This window comes from Lepidochelys olivacea (assembly GCF_965140295.1).
Source record: "Lepidochelys olivacea isolate rLepOli2 genome assembly, chromosome: 8".
Classification (NCBI taxonomy): domain Eukaryota; kingdom Metazoa; phylum Chordata; order Testudines; family Cheloniidae; genus Lepidochelys; species Lepidochelys olivacea.
The window spans coordinates 18,833,639-18,855,707 of NC_140418.1; the positions used below are offsets into that span (position 1 = coordinate 18,833,639).

Below are 22,069 nucleotides of genomic sequence, written 5' to 3' on the forward strand. Positions count from 1 at the left end.
TGGAATCTTTACTTAAGCCTCTCTCAGGCAAAACTTCACATGAACTCCTGTATTACTCTCTACACTTTTTTTTACTCTGACAAAACTCCCATTGAAAATTTGTCTGATATTTTTCTGCTTTTAAAATGTCAAATATCTGCTGAAAATCCTTGTAACCGGCTCATTTGTGAGAAATCTTTATTCGCACTTGCGTAAGCTACTTGTATAGTAAAAAGTTGTTGCAGAGAGCCTAGAATATATGAACGTCATTATCACTTCGCAGGTTTGATGGGTTTTGGTGCAGATGCTGAAATTCCTAGAGAACTGCCATTGTTTTAGCTTGTAACTAGCTTTGCCTGGCATTACCACCTGTCCCCAGACTGTACGTGTTTTGCATATGACCTCTAATTTCAAAGTGCTGGATAATTATTTATTTAAGAACTGTCAGGAAAGCTTTCCCTGCCTTCCTTTACAAATACACATCTCTCCCTGTCTCACTCAGGGATTTCCTTCTGCCTCCTCAGACACAGGTGACATAAATAAACGGGCCATATTCTCTCTCTCTCTTTGCCCCGCATTCCAATCCAGCCCATTTGGATTCCTCAGACGGCACAAGTGGTCACCTATTGGCAATATCTAAGAATGCTTCTGGTGGTGGGGAGCTGCCAGCTAGCATTGGAGCTGGCTCCTACATCACCCTCTCCTCCTTGTCCTAGAGAGGGGAAGCCAAGTCCAGAAGAGACAGTATTGGAGGTGGGAAGGCAAGTTGACTGCTCCATTCTGGCAGTTCTTATCTAGTTGACTGTCCCTTGGTGACTGTTGCGAATGGTCAAAAGTGCTACTCTGGCCTATATTGAGACCACGGTTTGAGCTGTGAAGGGTAGATATGTGCTGCCTAATGTGTGCACTTTAATTGAATTCTTGTGGTACATCAAATTAGAACTGGTCAGGAAATGTCATTTTTATTCCCTTGAATTTCAAATTCTGTTGAAATTTTCCATCAAAAGTCCGTTTTCCTTAACACCCCCCCCCCCCCCCAGTTGGTCAAAATTGAACATTTCCTATGGAAATTACTGTTTTGACAAAAAAGCCATTTTTCACTGACAAATGTTTCAAATGACAAATTTCAATTATCTCTACATAAAATATTAAAATTAATCCATTGATATGTGCACAGAAATTTGATTCAATAGCTTTGTGCACTTAAGGGCTCTTTAATCAAGCGGAGGAAGGCATAACAAGAACTAATGTCTGGAAGTTAAAACCAGACAAACCTCAGATTAGAAAAATTTGTGCGGTCTTTAAGATTGAGGGTGATTAACCAGTGCAACAAACTAGCAAGGGAAGGGTGGATTCTTTGTTTCTTGATGTCTTCAAATCAAGACTTGGATGCCTTTCCAGAAGACATGTTTTAGCTCAATACAAGAGTAACTGGGTGAAGTTCTATGGCCTGTGTTATACAGGAGGTCAGACTAGATGTAATTGTTCCATCTGTTCTTAAAATATATGAACAATCAACATTTCATCTTTGGCTTTGGGACTGCTGAGGGATATCTTTGGGGGATATTTTATCAGCTTCCTTTTGTCTTTGCAAACGGTCAGCCCAGTAGAACACCTGTTTCTGTTCATTTTCTTGTATGATTGTAGGTAGGGGGTGAAGTTCACTTCCGAGGAGCTGATGCTGTTATCCCCGATTGCAAGAGTGATGGAGTATTTTGACAGTCTGACCCAGTAGGTGTCAGTCAGAGATGGCGTTCGACTCTAAGTGGTGCCTTTGTTCTCATGTTCCTCTTGTTGTCCATATGCAGCCCAGCGCATTGGGGTTTTTACTTCTTTCCGTGGGTAAGCTTCTGAGTTCCCACCTCTCCCAATGAAATTGGTGGCAATTAAAAGTGCTCATCACCTCGCAGGATTGGGTTTTACAGGGTCAAATTACAGAGAGGCCTGAGCACTAAATTCAGATCCAAAGCTGGGTTAAATATTTCCCAGTACAAAGTGGTGCTTGGATCTGGGATTGTGTTCTGCTTGGTATCATAACTGCTAACTTCCTTAATGTCTGTGCATTTGGGGCTGTTTTTTTGGCCCCATCTCTCATTCACTCTGAAATTTTAATTGGTTTCAGGTTGATGATGGGTTTGTTTCAGCGTGTTCTTTTCTGGAGTTGTGCCCTTAACTCCAGTGCCCTCCTGACTGTGACTTTCTGCTCTGTGGTTTCTCTCGCTGTGTTTGCTTCGCCATGGCAGTAGAGGTGTGTAATTCTATTCATGCGTGCAAAAAGCTTTTTACCTACAGTTCACATTTGTTTTCCCCTGAGCAATTGTTCTTGCAGCATCTGCATCTATATTTAGACTGGTAGATCATGCTTGTTTTCCAGTGGCTCTTCCCCTTTGGGACCGAGCTGCACACTTCAGTTCCATCTTTGGAACTTCACACTTCAGTTCCATCTGCACACTTTCAGTTCCGTGTTTGCCAGGTTTGTGCCCGCACTACATGGGTACAGTCGGAGAAAGCTCTGTCTTCAGTTCACAGATGTTCTTTCAATTTTTTGTTGTTTTGGTTCTTCCTGTAGGCGTAAGGGTCAGATTTTGAAAGGCATTTAAGTGCTTAAAGATGAAAATAGGTGCTTCTGAAAGTCCCACTAGTCACCTAGCTGCTTCTTTAGGCACCTAAATACCTTTAAAAAATCTGGCCTTAAGTGTATTAATTTAGATTCTGCTTGCCATCTGTCTAGCTTTGGGCATCCATTCAGTGCAATGCAGGCCTTTGGCCAAACTGCACATCTGTGAAATATATTTCAACTACTAAGCTCTTCTTCCACATGAAAAGAGATTCGTGTTTGGGTTACAAAGGGCACAGACATTTTTATTGATTTTGACCTTTAACTGGGCCAAGAATCCCTGACTATTCTGTAATCATCTTGTCTTTGTAGATAGGGCTTTCTTTTGTAGATTTTACTTATTCCTGATCAATGGACATACCTATTATCACATTACACATTAAAATAATTGTATTGCCTTGACTTGAATAAACTGAATATACATACGCAATATTTTTGCAACTACTGTAATTTGGTTCACTGTCTGTAAGGGGATGTTATGCATTGGAGATGAAATTCAGCCCAGTGCAGAGGGCTGGGTGAAGCTCTATGTAGCACTGAAGTTCCAGCCAAGGACCTATGTTGGGGCTAAATGGCATAGGCTTTTTGCACAGGGACCTGTGTAGTCCCTAGAAGGGCCAATTCATCTCCCACTCAGGTCAGTGGACTTCAGTAAGAGTTGGATTGAGCCCTAGGAAAGAAGCCTCTTTCAACACCTGGTGATCATTAAATAATGATTCCAAGCTTAAGGTGATAGTTCTTTTTGATAATATGCACATAGCTCTTGGATCAAAGAAACAGCAGGTTCATCTGAGAATGAAAGAATCCAACTAATGTAAATTTGCAGGAATCATGATGGTTTAAAAGGATTTGCTTAGTTTTACTACACTAACAAAACGAAGACAGAAGTGTCTCGTAATGGCCTCCGCTCACTTCTGTTTCCTCTGTTGCAGCCAGGAATTTCTGCTTCTCACATGGTTTGACACTGAATTATACTAGTTCATCCTATCTCATATATAAAATCAGGAGATCCTAGCATGTAGCCAAGATCCTTCCCTGGTAACACCAGTCTGGGATTTACCTGTAACTGTCCACAGTGAACTGTGCTAGCAAGCCATGAATACTAATTTGAACTTTTAGTTTTTAGACTTAAAACATCCTGTTCACACTCCTGGGGTTTCTTAACTCTTAAATTCCAGCAACAGCCATAGATGGAATGAACAGACTGCTTTCCTTCCAAATATTAGGCTGTAGCTACATCTCCAGCTGCAAATATTGAGGATTGAATGACATGGTTTATTATGTCATGTGACGCTGCAACATTTTTGGCTTTTAGAACCCTGCTTCCAGCTTAGTATTCCAATCGATCTGAGCTCTTGAGAGGCTAAAAGTTTAGGAAACTAGATGTGTTTAAATTAATCCCTTCAAATAAATGATATATCCAGAGGAGCATGGATTTTGGCTCAGAATATCAATGTCTGAATAATAATTAATAATAGCATCTATAATTCATATATATGTGATTTCCTGCAAAGAGGAGATGAGAGTGGCAAAGAGAATGAAAGCTGACACAACCAAGCATTTGTCTCGTCTCTACACAGCTCCTCCTTCAAGTGCTCTCCAAGAATTCAGTGCTGGGGTTTTCTTTTTGGAGTGGGAAAGGTGGTCTGGCTGATCTTGGAAGGCTGTTGAATTGGTAAAGGCAACACATATTCTGTCTGCTAATTAGTTGGTGGCTGAAAAATGCACTCTGACATCTCAGTCGTGTTCTTCCAGCATTGCAGATGGGAGGCCAGAGGGACAGTGGCTCCTCAAGCTTTACTTTCTTCCGTCAAAATCAAGCCAGACTGAAGCCTCACAACATCCAGAAGGAAGCCTGTGTTTCTGTCAGCACTAACCCTACCTACAGAGCACTCAGGCACTGAGCGGGGTGTGGCCTTAATAGTGCTCTTAGCAGACAAGCAGTTATAGCAATCAGTGCAGAGAATCACGTTTCCCAGTTTCAGGCCAGGCAGACTGTCCGAGGAATATGAAACTGCTGAAACTCCAGAAAGTGACTTTTTTGGAGTTATTCAGCATTGTCCTCTCCCGATGAAGGGGGCTATATTAACCAATGAACTGCGGCCCCATGGCCTTTATACTCAGACACTGTTTGGAATAAGACTTACCTACCTTTCATGCCTAATCTATTATTTGTATTACAGTAGTACCTAGAGTTATTCTAGTTGAGGGTGCATAGTGCCAGGTGCTGTTCACATACGTCACAAAGAGACAGTCCCATCCCAAGGGGCTTACAATCTAAGCACTGTACAGTTACATTTGCTTAGTGTTACCTATTTAGGACTTCATACTGGATATTCATCTTCACCTCCCTCTGTTGAAGCTCTGATTAGTTTCTATTTTCATAGATTCTAAGTCCAGAAGGGACTGTTGTGATCTAGTCTGACCTCCTGTATAAAACACAGGCCATAGAACTTACCCAAAATAATTCCTAGAGCAGATTTTTTAGAATAATGTCCAGACTTGATTTTAATAGTCAGTGATGGAGAACGCATCATGATTAATTAATTGCAGTGGTTAATTACTCTAACTTTAAAAAAAAAAATTAGACCTCATTTCCAGTCTGAACTCTAGCTTCAATTTCCAGCAATTGGATCATATTATGCCTTTCTCTGCTAGACAGAAGAACCTATAATCAAATATTTGTTCCACATGTAGGCACTTGTAGACTGTAATCAAGTTGCCCTTACCTTTTCTGTGTTAATATAACTAGACTGAGATCCTTGAGTCTATCACTATAAGGCTGGCTTTCTAATTTTTTAAAAATTCTGGCTCTTTTCTGAATAATTTTTTTAAACATCCATCTTGACTTGTGGACACCAGAACTGGCCACAGTATTCCAGTAGTGGTGACACCAGTGCCAAATACAGAGGTAGATTAACCTCTCTACCGCTACCCAAGATTCCCCTGTCTATGCATCCAAGGATTGCATTAACCCTTTTGATGACAGCTTTACTCTGGTAGTTTCTGTTCAGCTGATTATCCACCACAACCCTCAAGTCTTTTTCAGAGGCACTGAATCCCAGGGGAGAGTAGCCCATCCTGTAAGTATGGCCTACATTTTTTGTTCCTAGATGCATACATTTACATTTAGTTGTATTAAAACACATATTGTTTGCTTGCACCCAGCTTACCAAAACAGTCTAGATCGCTCTGTATTAGTTACCTGTCCTCTTTATTATTTACCACTCCCACAATGTTTTTGCCATCTGCACACTTTATCAGTGATGATTTTATGTTTTCTTCCAGTCATTGATAAATGTGTTAAATAGCAGAGGGCCAAGAACCAAGGGCAGTGAGAGCACTACAAACCCACCCACTCAGTGAGGATTCCCCGTTTATAATTATATCTTGAGATCTATCAGTAATGAGCTTTAATCCATTTAATTTGTGCCATGTTAATTTTATATGGTCTAGTTTTTTAATCAAAATATCGTGTGGTGCCCCATAAAACACCATACAGAAGTCTTAAGTACATGAACACTATTAACTTTATCAACCAAACTTGTAATCTCATAAAAAAATTCAAGTTAGTTTGGCTGGCTCTATTTTTCATAAATCCATGTTGATTAGCATTAATTACCTAACCCTCCATTAATTCTTTATTAATCGAATCCCATGTCAACCACTCCATTATCTTGCCCAGGTTCGTTATCAGACTGACAGACCTATAATACCTGGGTCATCCAGTTTACCCTTTTTAAATATTAGCACAACATTACCTTCTTTCCTGTTTTCTAGAATTTCCCCAGTGTTCCAAGACTTATTGAAAATCAACATTAATGGTCCAGCCAGTTCCGCAGCCAGCTCTTTCAAAACTCGTGGCTGGAAGTTACTTGAATTTGCTGATTTTAAAATGTCTCACTTTACTAGCTGCTGTTTCTGACTCATGAGCCTGTTAATCTCCCATTGCAACAGACCCTGGGAGAGACCAAAATGGACAATAAGACTTCAGTAGATGATAGACAGATGTTGATATAAATGGGCCCTTCCTAGGGTCTCGGCCAAAGATGGTACTTAAAATCCTCATCTCCAGTGTGGAGGGATTCTCTGCAGAGAAGGCTGACATGTTGTCTGGCCTGAAAGCAAATATCATATGCCTGCAAGATACACTCAGAGGGACAGTAGCACCAAACATAGAATCATAGAATCATAGAATATCAGGGTTGGAAGGGACCCCAGAAGGTCATCTAGTCCAACCCCCTGCTCAAAGCAGGACCAATTCCCAGTTAAATCATCCCAGCCAGGGCTTTGTCAAGCCTGACCTTAAAAACCGATAAAGGAAGGAGATTCTACCACCTCCCTAGGTAACGCATTCCAGTGTTTCACCACCCTCTTAGTGAAAAAGTTTTTCCTAATATCCAATCTAAACCTCCCCCACTGCAGCTTGAGACCATTACTCCTCGTTCTGTCATCTGCTACCATTGAGAACAGTCTAGAGCCATCCTCTTTGGAACCCCCTTTCAGGTAGTTGAAAGCAGCTATCAAATCCCCCCTCATTCTTCTCTTCTGCAGGCTAAACAATCCCAGCTCCCTCAGCCTCTCCTCATAACTCATGTGTTCCAGTCCCCTAATCATTTTTGTTGCCCTTCGCTGGACTCTCTCCAATTTATCCACATCCTTCTTGAAGTGTGGGGCCCAAAACTGGACACAGTACTCCAGATGAGGCCTCACCAATGTCGAATAGAGGGGAACGATCACGTCCCTCGATCTGCTCGCTATGCCCCTACTTATACATCCCAAAATGCCATTGGCCTTCTTGGCAACAAGGGCACACTGCTGACTCATATCCAGCTTCTCGTCCACTGTCACCCCTAGGTCCTTTTCCGCAGAACTGCTGCCTAGCCATTCGGTCCCTAGTCTGTAGCTGTGCATTGGGTTCTTCCGTCCTAAGTGCAGGACCCTGCACTTATCCTTATTGAACCTCATCAGATTCCTTTTGGCCCAATCTTCCAATTGGTCTAGGTCCTTCTGTATCCTATCCCTCCCCTCCAGCGTATCTACCACTCCTCCCAGTTTAGTATCATCCGCAAATTTGCTGAGAGTGCAATCCACACCATCCTCCAGATCATTTATGAAGATATTGAATAAAACCGGCCCCAGGACCGACCCTTGGGGCACTCCACTTGATACCGGCTGCCAACTAGACATGGAGCCATTGATCACTACCCGTTGAGCCCGACAATCTAGCCAGCTTTCTACCCACCTTATAGTGCATTCATCCAGCCCATACTTCCTTAACTTGCTGACAAGAATACTATGGGAGACCGTGTCAAAAGCTTTGCTAAAGTCAAGAAACAATACATCCACTGCTTTCCCTTCATCCACAGAACCAGTAATCTCATCATAAAAGGCAATTAGATTAGTCAGGCATGACCTTCCCTTGGTGAATCCATGCTGGCTGTTCCTGATCACTTTCCTCTCATGCAAGTGCTTCAGGATTGATTCTTTGAGGACCTGCTCCATGATTTTTCCAGGGACTGAGGTGAGGCTGACTGGCCTGTAGTTCCCAGGATCTTCCTTCTTCCCTTTTTTAAAGATTGGCACTACATTAGCCTTTTTCCAGTCATCCGGGACTTCCCCGGTTCGCCACGAGTTTTCAAAGATAATGGCCAGTGGCTCTGCAATCACAGCCACCAATTCCTTCAGCACTCTTGGATGCAACTCGTCCGGCCCCATGGACTTGTGCACGTCCAGCTTTTCTAAATACATCCTTTGCACTCATATTGCTGCGAACATTGAAAGCAACATTTATGGCAGTATCATGGTGCCAGTGGGCCTTCAGGAAGGATCATGGCCTAATGGGCCCATGACGACTCTGTCGGGAATACCTAGGAGCAAACAGGTGGGTACCTTCCCCCCCAGCTAATTAGAAATAGAGCAACTGAGTTAGAGGGAGATTGCTAGAATGCTATAAAGAGAAAGTTGCCCAGCAGAGAGGGGAAGCTCTCTCTAGAAAAGCTCTGTGGCAGGCTAGAGGAAGACACAGGAGGTGGAATAGGCCTCTTTGGGGACAAGCCCTGAATGAGGGTGTAGAGTTGACAGTAAGAGCACCCAGAGAACTATCGGGGTCCCTGGCGATGGGAGACAGTGGGGAGCTTCTGTCAGGAAAGCTCCAGAAGGAGAGCTGGAGACTGCCTCTAGACCAGAGAGCTACAGTCAGAGCCTGGCTCCTGGGAATGGAGTAGGAAGATTAAGAGACCCAGAGACCCCCTGGAGAAGAAGCAAGTAATTTAGAGATTAGCTCTCCAAGGAGAAATAGCAGGACAGGGACTGAACCCCAGCATGGGCAGGGGTGGAGCAGCTGAGTCTGGGAGGCAAGCAGGACTGCTGGTGATTTACTGGATCCTGCAACAAGGGGTGGCAACATTAGGGCAACTGAAGAGGGCATCTGTAAGGGAAATGGATACCTCAACTGAGCTACTGCTAGTGATCAAAGTGATAAAGTGACAACAGGACAGAGTTTGGCAAGAGCTCCAAAACACGCAGACGTGGTCTCCCCATCATGATTTTTCTGTGCAGTGTAGAGAACCATGGAGCCTTGAGGACTATGGAAGCTGGATGAGAGGAGACACCCATGAAGGAGGTGTCTGCTTGGGGAGATGGGGCAGACTACCCCTGGGTGTAATCAGACTAAGGAACAGGGGGGTGCCTGTTAGAAAATGAGATTAGAGGGGTCTTGCGGGAAGAACCTCAGAGCCTACCAAAGAGGAATGCCCTCACAACTGCTGGGGGGAACTCTCCCACTGTGATGAAAGGGTGGATGATTCAGGGTCTTGGAGACAGCACCCATTAGGAGAGGCTCTGCTAGTAGGCAGCACTGTAATAGGGAAAGGAGACAGGTTCCCAAATGGAGATTGTGATGGAGGGTGGGTATGGAGGAAGATGGCCTCCTGGTTCAGTCCTAAAGACTAAAGGGGATCTATATTGACTGTGTCTTGGTGAGGGTATGGAGTGTAGTGTGGGCCACACTGCACAGGATCTGAAATGGCATGGACTAAGGACTTATTCCCTCCAGGACTGGGTTTAGGGATTATGGGGAACTTGTGGGGAGCAGGGCCAGTGCATCTGTGCCTGGTCCGCTGACCCCAATTGATACTGAGCTCATTCAATCCTATAGGATCATCACAGTGTGGAGGCAATATATGGGGGGAGGGCATGGCGGGTTAAGTGCTCTCCCCAGATTGGCGGGGCAGGGAGGGAGAGAGGCTCTGTCCTTCTCTCCCTGCATTACTATTGATAAATTATTTTCCCCATCTATTAAAGGACCAATATGATTGTTGGGATTCTTTTTGTTCCCAATATATTTTTTTAAAACTTCTTATTGTCCTTAACTCTGCTAGCCATAGAGTTCTCCTTGTGTCTCTTTGCTTTCCTTATCAATTTTCTATTGTTTCTACTTCTGATTTATAATAATTACTATCAACTTTCCCTTTCTTCCATTTGTTATATATTACTTTTTTATAACTGCTTTCATTTCCCCTCTAAACCAAAAAAATTTTTTTAAACTAATATGGCCTTCTTCCTCGATTGTAGCTTTTTGGGCATCTATTAAAGTGTTCTTAAACAGTTGCCAATTATCACTCACATTTTTCTGACTAAATTCTTCCTCCCAGCTGATTTGGCTCATAATTATTTTCAGCTTTGTGAGCTTGACCTTTTTAAATTTCAAAGTTATATTGATTAGTGATCTGGACTTTATTCTATGTTGTTTCCTCTCTACCTGTGTGTTTCTGAGAGATATTTGTATAGAGCTTTATATCCTGATCACTACATGATCTTGTGAAAGTCTCGTAGGCCCTAATTTTGGTTTTTAATTTAGCCTGTAAGCCACAGAATACCTGTATCAAGTAGCTCTATTCTTGCTTCACAAGAAATATTTAGCCAGGATTGTGGAGAGGCACATAAAACCCTCTTGCATCATTCAGGCCAGAAACTCATAAGTAGAGTCTTTGTTCTTGCTCTTCAGAAAAGCTGATATTATTTTACTTATATGGCTTTAACACCGGACATAAAGTTGGCAGTGAATTCCTAGCTATGCATAAGCAATAAGATTTGATTTCATAAGCCCGTAATAACTCAGTGAGCGGAGGTGGAGGTTCTTACTGGTGTGGGCTTGATCTCTGTGGCAAAGGAAGAAGAAGCACTTCAGCGATGTTCCAGTGTTTCAGAAAATAGGCTGAGGAGTCTGAAACATCAACATGCACAGTTCCTCTCTATGAAGCTTGCCATTCCTGATACAGACTCTGTTCCTGTCAAGCTCGGCACTCTGCATTCCCAGTGAAGTCTTTGGGGACTGAGAGGCTCAGGAGATGCTTGAACTCAGTGGGAGTTGAGGGCACCCAGCACTTCACTGGCAGCCCTCAGCACCTTGCAGGGTTGTGGCCACGCAGCCCACAGGGGTTCAAAAGGTAAAATTCACTGCAGTGCAGAGGGTCTTGCGGTGGGTGTTCGCACCACTTTGTATGGGAGGTCTGCCAACTGAGCGGCTGCCTGACTGTCCCTTGTATGCTACAGGAAGGGTCTTGGCTCAGGCTCCACATGGAGTGCCATGAAAGGCCACATTGGGGGAAGGCTGGGGGAGGGGGGCACAGGGGAGAAGTTACAAAGCCATATTTAAGGCCACTGGATCAGCATAACACCACCTTCAGTGAGTGCAGAGGAACTGTGCCTGCTAATCCAAGTCTCAGCAGACGCTGTGGATTTCACCTCCCTAACTGCCCTGTGCTCCTTGCACATAGAGCCCAAATACTCAGGTTCCACGTGGTTGCAGTGATTTCACCCTTAATGCACCTGCTTTCCTTACGCCATGTTGGCATTTAGGTTTGCAAACATGTTTGAGCCGTAGCTCACGAAAGCTTATGCTCAAATAAATTTGTTAGTCTCTAAGGTGCCACAAGTCCTCCTTTTCTTTATACATGTTTTTGTTGCCATTTTGGGGAGTAATATTACCTTAAAAGTGTCCTCCTTTGGATTGAAGCAGCACTGCAGAAAGGTGCCAGATTGATTTGCCTGCTCCATAATCGTGGTTCTGAATTTAGCCAGGAAGCAGTAACGTACAAAGTGTATGCAAGAAAATGCATGTATTAAAGAGAGTAGACGAAACAAAAGGAAGGGAAAAGCCAGGCGAACACATTCTTAGCAAGTGGCAAAACCCATGCGTCAGGCTGCCTGAAATTTTATACAACACAGTTTGCGTGCCTTCTGCTGGGAAGTCTGTGTCTTTAAAGCCAATGTTTTCAGGGTTAGAATGTTGAGATAAAAGATTGAGGTTGGTACAGAATGAATTTTTCAGTAACAATTACCCAGACGCCAGTTTTAATACGATGGATCAAATATAATCAACATAATTTTAACATATGAATTGTTTCTTACCGAAGAGCTGTGTGTACCTGCCTCTTTGGGCCAGGTACAGCTGCCCTCACTGAGTGGCCCATCAACCCCATATGGAAAAATGTCTCCCATTTGAGAGGAGCGGTCTGGTTTACTTACCTAAGATAGAAGTTGGTGATTCTCTCCCTTTAACCTACAGGTCCCTGTGGTCTGCTCACCAGCTCTTGAGTTCACTCACCTATAATTTTTTTTACCTTTGGGAAGGGACTCATATTTGCCACTTGCCTGTATATAGCCCTCCTGAACACTCAGGAATTAAGACAATTACAACCAACCACCTGCCTTCCCATCCCTCCAGAAATTTACTGCCCTCCCTCTTTATTTACTTTTGTATTTTGAAGGGGATGACTGTGGCTATTTCCAGAGAAATAGTAATGAAACTGGCAAATTATCAAAGAGGATAAAAACTTGGGAAATATTTTCCCGTGTGGTTCCTCACCCCCTTACCCCAAGAGTGGATTTCACCACATTTAACAAACTTCCCATGCCAAACATCCCAGTTTTGCTGCTACGGTTTCATGAATATAGAAACATTTGGTGCAGATCTCGCTATGTTCTGCTGGAGGAAGATTGCAAGACATTAAAAGCATGAGGTTATAAATGGGCAAGATTTTAGCTAGGCTAGAAGGTCTGTGCTCAAAAACCTGAAAGCAGTGCAACTTTAAATGAATGTTCACTTGGAATGGGCTGAAGACCTTAGAAATGAGCTACAATTCTGGCCATGCCAGTTGAAGGTCACTAAGATAGTTGAAATCAGCATTGCTGTAACAAGGTCTGGATTACTGGTTCTTTCTCAATAGCGCAAAACATCATCTTGGGTGTCTTTGAGTGGGTAACAGTATTCCGAGCCCACGTGTTACAATATGGTTGTGACATTAACAAGGTGAACAGAATCTAGGCCAGAAGGGACCACCAGATTCTCTAGTCTGACCTCCTGCACATCACAGGCCACTAAACTCCACCCAGTTACCCCTGTATATGAAATATGCCAAGAAATGAATTTACCTTGAACCAGGTCTTTTATTTATAATGATCCAAGACAAAATGAAAAGGGGAGACAGTAAAGGGAAATGTGTGCTCTTATTGCCGTTTGTTCTCCCATTTTTGGGAGTTACCTATATGCATCAAGGAATAAAATCCATTCCTGTTAATCATTAAGGGACTATATTTATTTAGATGAGATTTGTAAGAGCATTAATAATTTCACAATCGAAGGTGCTTCCCATGTGAATTTCTTAAGAAGTGGGCTGCCGCATTCTGCCCTAGCTTTAGTTTTTGAGTGGTCTTAATGAGGAGCGTCATGCACAGCACATTATGGTAATCTAATGTTCCAGACATTAAACTGAGTGGAGTCATGTACTTGCAGTTTACCCCAATTATGAATAAGAGAGCGTTGTGCGCCTCCTGTTTACCAAAGCTTTGGGGGCCTTGGTCTCACTTGGAAGAGTTATGTTCCCAATGGGTTACATTCCCAATGAGTTGGATCCCCTTCTATACAGGCACCTTCCGTGTCTCCAAGAAGGATCCTGGTTAGTTGAATGGGATGATTAGACTATTTAAACACTAGTTGATTGTCAAAGACTTGTTTCTTGATAAGTGGTAATTCAGTCATCTATAACACTACTACCATGATCTTAATGAATGAATTTTATTCTATGAAATATAAATTAATTGCAGGGCTCAAGTGTAATTTGGACCTTTTAGGTGTAATTGCTTGGATTCTTAGCAGGTTCCCAGTATTATTATTTGTTTGTTTACTTGTATTGTGGTAGCACATAGAAGCCCCAGTCATGGCCCAAGGCCCCATTGTGGTAAACACTGTACAAACAGAGAACAAAAAAAAGGCAGCCATTGCTCCAAAGAAAGTATATACTTTGTTGTCCAGACAGCAGCAATTAGCTGTTTCCATGAGCCATTTATAGTAAATTGGAGGGGTGAGCCTTATAGTTAACTAGCAGAAAAAGTATTGTTTCCTTTTCAAAAACGGTTTTGCACTGAATGCCGAAAGGGATGTTATGAAGAAGGTTATGTTGCCTATGAAACCCCCTTTCCGCTCCAAACCTTCATACCATTTAAGAATGTATAAAGCAGATTAGGTCTGGGTTTAAGAATCTACTGGCAGCACCAGAATTGAACGCAAAATAGAAATGAATTATTTATTAACTCTAATTTCTTTCTTTCAGGACATGTGCACATCACAGATTTCAACATTGCCACAATACTGACTAAAGGGATGCAGGTTACCACTATTGCTGGCACAAAGCCATATATGGGTAAGAATTCATAAAGATCTAGGCTACTTAAATGGCCATTCTTTGTTTAATACCTTCCCTTAATTCAAGGGATATATGAGGATAGAAGTGAAATCCTTTCAGGAAGTTTTAACTCTTTCCACTCCTGCCAGATAGGAATGCTATGGTTTTAAGTGAGACAAGCCACAGATGGAAAAAAGAAGATTCTTTTTGCCAGGAATTTTGTGTCTCCTATCTGTGAAATATTTTCTCATACGGATTTAGAATTGGGACCCATGCAGTGATTAACTAACAAAAAAGGTGGGGAGCCAGGAAAGATCTAATGGAGGCACTAATTTCAGTTACAATATTGTCATGCTACAAAGCGTTGTTCAAATTTATTGTGCTCATGTCAGATAAGTGTTAAATAAAATGTTTCTTTTTTGAGGCTCTAAGCATTTTACAAATTTTAGTTAAGCTTCATATCATCTCTATGAGGTAGGTACTATATTATCCTCATTTCATAGATGGATAAACTGAGAGCTGTAATAGGCTGTCTGTTACATCAGTGTAATGACTCAATCCTGCAGAGGGCTGAACATCATCTGTGAGTTGAGAATGGACTGAGTACTTTGCAGAAGTTGCTCAGAGGCACCTCTCATGATTAAGGTCTCAGTCTGAACTAACTACACTGAAGTCCATAGTGTTACTCTGGATTTAGACCAGCTGTAATGGCAAGCAGAATTTGGCGTGTAGAACTTGCATGAGCTGCATAGATGAAATAGCGTGCCAGGAGAAAGAATACAGGGTCTCACATTGTAAGTTACATTGGGATATCAACCCATGGAAGGAAAGGATGAATCCGGCTCCAGGAGTCCTAGTTACTAACCCAGTGCTTTAGCACTAGCCCAATATCCTCTGTTTAATATTGCAAATATAAAATTAAAAGGACAGAGGAAAGCCAGTGTGGCTGCACAGTGGTATATAGGCATTAAGATAAAAAATGCACTACACTGATATACTGGGAGCATTAGATAGATGCAAACATCACAGCCACAACAGGCAGGAAAGCAATGAGAACGGTTTTCAATCTCATTTTGAAGATGCCTTTTAAAATTATTTACCCTGTTGATATGAATGGATTTGTGCCCATCTGTACCAAACAATCAGCCCAGCTGCAGTCTAGAAACTGAGGTGCACGAGGGAAAAAAGCTTGAAAATAAGCCGGAGGGAAATAAGGGCCGGCAGGATGAGTCAGTTCCCTAGTGCATGGCACATTTGTGCACTGACCTTCTGCACTTCCATGTGTTAAGTGTTACGCTCTTGCTAGGAAAATGTGATGCGAATCTTTGGGTTCCCATTGTGCTGGTAGCAGGGTCAGTTGCCATGGTGACAAAGGGAGTAGGGACACCATTTTTTTTCTTCTGTCCTTGGTTAGGAGAAAGAACAAACGTACACAAATATTGTATTATGTGCTCTCCATAGGGCAAAGGCACCAATTTGGTCCCAAGCTAAGTAAAATAGCAGGGCTAGTGTGTGTATGAGTGAGGAATGTTGCTGTTGAGTGGTGGCACCACAAAGTAGAGCAGTGGTTCTCAGCCAGGGCTCCAGGGCCCTCTGGGGCCTACAAGCAGGTTTCAGGGGGTCCGTCAAGCAGGGCTAGCATCAGACTCATTCAGGCCCAAGGCAGAAGGCTGAAGCCCCACTGCATGGGGCTGAAGCCCAAAGCCCTGAGCCCCACCACCTGGGGCTGAAGCCGAAGCCCGAGCAGCTTAGCTTCACGGGTCTCCCTGTGGCATAAGGTCCCAAGCAGTTGCCCTGTTTGCTACCCCCCCAATGCCAACCCTGGCTTTTATATGCAGAAAGTCAGTTGTTGAGATCAGGTGGGCCATGGAGGTTTTATAGCTTGCTGGAGGGGGGGGTGGGCCTCAGAAAGAAAAAGTTTTGAGAACCCCGAAGTAGATAACAGACTTTCTGCTGCTACTACCACCAACTATAGGAGCTACTTTAGATCAAGCAGAAGTGCCCTCAGTTTTTGAAATTGGAGGAGCAGGGTTCTAGTCCTGGTTCCCTGGATACATGTGACATTGCTACAATAATGGTATCAACAACATATGGTTTTACTACATTGGAGGCACACACTAGAATCAGTTTGTTTATCTTTTAAGTCACTAAGTATTAAAAAAAAAAAAGGAGGACTTGTGGCACCTTAGAGACTAACCAATTTATTTGAGCATGAGCTTTCGTGAGCTACAGCTCACTTCATCGGATGCATACTGTGGAAACTGCAGAAGACATTATATACACAGAGACCATGAAACAATACCTCCTCCCACCCCACTCTCCTGCTGGTAATAGCTTATCTAAAGTGATCATCAAGTTGGGCCATTTCCAGCACAAATCCAGGTTCTCACCCTCCGCTCCCCCACACACAAACTCACTCTCCTGCTGGTAATAGCCCATCCAAAGTGACCACTCTCCCTTCTCCCTAGGGAGAGTGGTCGCTTTGGATGAGCTATTACCAGCAGGAGAGTGAGTTTGTGTGTATGGTTTTTGGCTGGGGGTGGGGGTGGGGGGTGAGAAAACCTGGATTTGTGCTGGAAATGGCCCATCTTGATTATCATACACATTTTAAAGAGAGTGGTCACTTTGGATGGGCTATTACCAGCAGGAGAGTGGGGTGGGAGGAAGTATTGTTTCATTGTGTCTGTGTGTATATAATGTCTTCTGCAGTTTCCACAGTATGCATCCGATGAAGTGAGCTGTAGCTCACAAAAGCTCATGCTCAAATAAAATGGTTAGTCTCTAAGGTGCCACAAGTCCTCCTTTTCTTTTTGCGAAGACAGACTAACACGGCTGCTGCTCTGAAACCTAAGTATTTAAAATGCAGCATGCAGGGCTGGAGGTGGGTATTCCCCCTCACTGATGGGATTCAGTTTCATGTCTGGATATTCCTAAACAATCACTGCCACAGATGCTGTTTCGTTCTTCCTCCTAATGCTATTCAGAACAAACTTTTATGGTCTTTGGAATGTACCATATCACACCAGTAGCAAATGGAGAAAAATGTGTAATGTTCTATGTGGAATGACATTCCAGCTGTCACTAAAAAGGCTGCATCTATAACCTCCCTCCAAATCTCCTCCATCTACCCACCCACCCAAGTTTGTGTGTTTGGAGCAAAAATACCCAGTCTGTTTTTCAGACAGAGCTTGCTTACTATTCTTGCTGCTAGAGAAGTTTCATCTATTGATTTTCCCCTGCCACTAATGCAGAAAATTCTTACTTACGCCCCTTTCGTTGCCAAACGAGCAAAATACCTGGTTATTCAGAGACAAGAGGAGCCTGGTTTTGACCTCACTTTTACGTAGGGTTGCCAACATTGTATTTCAAAAATAAGGAACTGTTTTCTTAGCACCCCTGCCCCAACTCTCCTCCCAATATTATCATCATCAATAAATAATAATACTAAGCAGTACTCACCTACATTCACCAGAGGTATTGCTCGCTGCTTTTTGCAGCGCTCAGCAACGCCCAATCTTGTTTTACAGAGATGAAAAATAAGGGACATCCCTTGTAATAAGGGACTGTTGGGAATCCTCTTTGTATGGGTGAAGTCAGAGGGGTTATACTAGGGTAACCCTAGTGTAAGTAAGAGGAGAGTCTGACCAACAGTGCACAGCAAATGGCTGACAAAAGAAGGTGCTAGAACTAGGGCTGTTAGAACTGAGAGGCTCCTTATTTAAAGTTAAGAAGTGTCCATCTGTAAAATAGGCTATAAATCTGACCAACCGTAACAGTCATGAAAGCATTTCACTGCAGATAGCACAAGGACCCTCACCTCACACAGTAGGGATGGTCTGTACAGGAAAGTTAAAGCATTATCTAAGGTTTTCCCCTTACTGCTGCCATCCCATCATAATTATTCCTTCCCTCCATGGAAGGCTCCTTTTATTGGCATAACAGAGCTGACCTTTCACCCTTCAGATCACCTGACTCAACCCTGTAGTATAAAAAGAAACATACAAACAAATGCCCCCCACCCCTGCCAGATTTGCCCCTCTGTTTTGTTTTATTCCTTTGACAATGATCCTCACCCTCCACCCCTAAAAATATCACTGCTTTTCCTTCATCTTTCACATGGAGCTAAGAAGGTCAGGTCATCTTCTGACCCTGCCCTATTTCCTGTCAGGCTGGTAGCTTTCAACTATAAAAGCAATGGCTGTTGGGCCCACACCCACCTAGAAGTCACTCCCTGCTTTCCAGAAATATAGCTAGTATAAGGTCCATGTTTGTAAGTTCCAAATGCCGTGTTCACAATTTACCCTCTTCAGTTCTGCTAGACAGAAAGTGTTTTTGGCTTCAGATAAAGGAAGGAGGATATGAAGGAGGAAATTAGCTGACCTCTCAAATAAAAAAGCTTTAACTTGAGAGTGAGGACATTTCCTGCAGGATATTAGCTTTGGACTTGATAGAGCAGGGTTCAGTTCCCTGCTCTGACACAGACTTGCTTGGGGAAGACCAGAGCCTCTTTATGCCTCAGTTCCGCATATGTGAAATGGGGATAATAGCACTGCCCTGCCTCACAGGGGCTTGGCGTGTTGGGAGGACAAATATATTAAAGATTGTGACGTGATCAAATATTATGGTGATAGAGGCTATATAAGAACCTAAGATAGATTGAATTCCCAACCCCTAGTCAGTTATGTAATATTAGAAAACTAGTTTACCCAATGAGTGGCATAATTCTTAGGAGACATACAAACACTTTGTAACACCAAATTAATTAAATTATTTATCTATTATACATTGAGTGTTTAAATAATACTTCAATTTCTCCATCCAAGGCTCTCAAAACTCTTACATCCATTAATGGATTAAATCTCACAACACCCCTTTAGGGTAAGAAAATAGTAATAGTCCTATTTCCCACATGGGGGAAACTGAGGCAGAGAGGAGTTAAAAGTCTTGTCTCGGATCACAGAGCAAGTCAGTGACCGAGCATACTTCACACTCATTATACTGTCCATATCATAAGACTGCAAAGTCCAAATATCAATCTGTGTTCAATTCTCAGTGCAGACATATATGAAAAGTTGGGTCAAACTTTTAAATGAGTCAGATGCTGGTTCCACACCAAAGTGCAGTAATTTCCTAATGGCTGGGAATTGGCCTCAAGTAACCATCACACTGAAACTACAAATAGTAGCACATTATATAGAGCTTGTCATGTAATGACCCCAAAGCATTGTATAAACATCAGATTTAACTTCACTTCCCACCTTGATTTCTGAAGTAGCTGAATATTACTAAAAAGAAAAGGAGGACTTGTGGCACCTTAGCGACTAACCAATTTATTTGAGCATGAGCTTTCATCTGATGAAGTGAGCTGTAGCTCACGAAAGCTTATGCTCAAATAAATTGGTTAGTCGCTAAGGTGCCACAAGTCCTCCTTTTCTTTTTGCGAATACAGACTAACACGGCTGCTACTCTGAAACCTAAATATTACTGTAGATTATGAAACTGAGGCCAAGAGGTTAAGTGACTTCCCCAAGGTTAATAAGCATAGCAATGGCAGAGCTGGGAAAAGAACAGTATGTAGGTGATGGGAATCCCAACCAGCCTGTTACTGTCATCGCTTGATAAAAACCCAAAAATAATCAAGTGAAAGACTGGGCAAAGGGGAACAAATTAAATATATGGTAACTAGAACAGTCTGGAATGCTTTTCACACCTTAGGACTGAAACATTATATACTGTTGAAAATAGTCAATGATTACTGTTTGAGACTCTGAAATAAAGCAAACAAAATTTTTCTGTATTTTTCAGCACCTGAGATGTTTAACTCAACAAAATCTACTGGCTATTCCTTTGCTGTTGACTGGTGGTCTTTAGGAATTACTGCCTATGAGCTACTTAGAGGCCGGGTATTGTATATACAGCTGCATTCATTATTTGTTTGGGGTAGTTTTTTTTTTTTTTTTTTTTTTTTTTACTCTTTACTGTTTTCAATACTGTATTGAAATAAGTGCTTTTTAACAGCGATGAAAAAAAGATGAATAGGAATCTGGGCTTTAAAATTTATTATAAAACGGGCAGCAGAAATCAAATCTCCATCAAGATTCTTATGATGGTCTCATAAGAATTCAAAAAGAAACCACTGCAGTGCAGAATAACTCAGGGTGACAGGTTCTTGGAGTGTCCAAAGCTCTGTCAGTTAACATAAGTTAGGCAGTAAAAACTGAGCCATCTAACTGATGGCTAAGAATTCCAAAAGCAGGGACTGTAATAGAATTTAATCTGAGCTCAGAACACGCAAGAAAAAAAAATTAAATCGTTTTACTATTGCATTAAGGCTCTGCAGTCTGAGAAAACATGAACCACTGTGTGTGAATTATTAATACAACACTATTCATGCCCTGTCATGCCTCAGTCTTTGGCTGTAACTTACTTGCAAAATTTGGTGCATCTTGGATAAGTCCTTTTAAACAATTTTGTAAAAATAGGTGAGCAAAATGGAAAGTTGCTTAGCATGAAATAAACGGTATTTTCCAAGCAAAAAGATTACATAACAATTTGTGAAATTAAAAAAATACTCTTCAAATACTATTTACGTTTCCAGGATATAGAACTTTTTATCTTTTAAGGAGCTGTGTGGGCAGAATGTATTTTAATTTATATCTATATATAAACTGGTCTAAATTTTAAAGTGAATTTTGGGTGGCTCAAGTTTCGGGGTCCAACTTGGACAGGTTAAAAGGATATGGTTCTCAGATGTGAAGTGCACCCTTCCTGCAGCCGAGCACTCAAAACCAAAATCTCTAAACACTTTTGAAAATGTAAATAATAAATACTTACTTTATAATTAGAAAATAAAATGGATTGCAACACTGTTGCACTTACTATTTCAAGGCTTTTGACTTTGTGTTATTTCCAAATCTAGTGTAGAAAATACTGCAGTATTTCAAATATCATATCACAGCAAATTGATGATATTAGTGGTGACCACAGTATAATGTGACAAACTTTTAGAGGAAGACTTGAGTTCCCCTGCATTGTTTGCAAATATTCAGTGTAATGCATCCGTTTCCATATATTAATTTGTATCTGCTCGCATATATTTTTAAAATGAACACTTATTGTCAAAATATTTTAATAAAAATCTGGGAATTAAAAACAACTTCAAAAACAAAATTATACAGCAATCCTTCCCTTGTATACACAAACATCTCGTATTAATTTCAAGTTAAATGTTGAGATGCATGCAGTTGGACGTACCAGTCAGATGTGCAGTTGGTCATCTACATGCATCGTTACTGTGATTGTTTTTTGCCTGCTTGGTTGCACATTTTATTCTGGAAAAATTTAGACTTGGTACACTCCAAATGCAGTGATCTGTCAAGGATGTTAAGAGGGGCAACGTCCTCTCCATCTTGCATCTGTATCCTAAAGTTCTCTGGCCAGAATTCAGACTGGCATCTAAAATGAAAGTGAGGGGTTCATTTATTCCTACCTCTAGGACATTCTTCATACATAAATGAACAGCCCTTCTGCACCCTGAACCGTACCTATGAAACTCTGTTCAACTACCTCTGCTGTGAGGTGTTATTTTTCATATTGTTCTTTTTTCCCTTTGCTGATGTTGTTATCTTTCCAAAGGAAAGAAGAAGCAGAGAGAAAAACCACTAGCCTCTACTTTGTCAATATCATCTCAAACTTGAGAAACGAACAGAAAATATCATTTACATTTAACAGAGAATGTTGAGAAAGTACTGGCCTTTGCAGTACCACTAAATTAATTTCACTTTAA

At 41.9% G+C, this 22,069-nt stretch overlaps 1 protein-coding gene across 9 annotated transcripts in view; it reads left to right on the plus strand.

Moving 5' to 3' along the window:
- STK32A (serine/threonine kinase 32A) overlaps positions 1-22,069 on the plus strand; it is a 92,337-nt gene that overhangs the window by 55,015 nt on the left and 15,253 nt on the right. For all 9 annotated transcript variants that reach the window (XM_084637275.1, XM_084637276.1, XM_084637278.1 and 6 more), the window contains 2 exons: positions 14,212-14,301; positions 20,089-20,186. In XM_084637275.1, the coding sequence (XP_084493401.1) occupies positions 14,212-14,301; positions 20,089-20,186 (188 nt within the window). The remainder of the gene's footprint in view (positions 1-14,211; positions 14,302-20,088; positions 20,187-22,069) is intronic.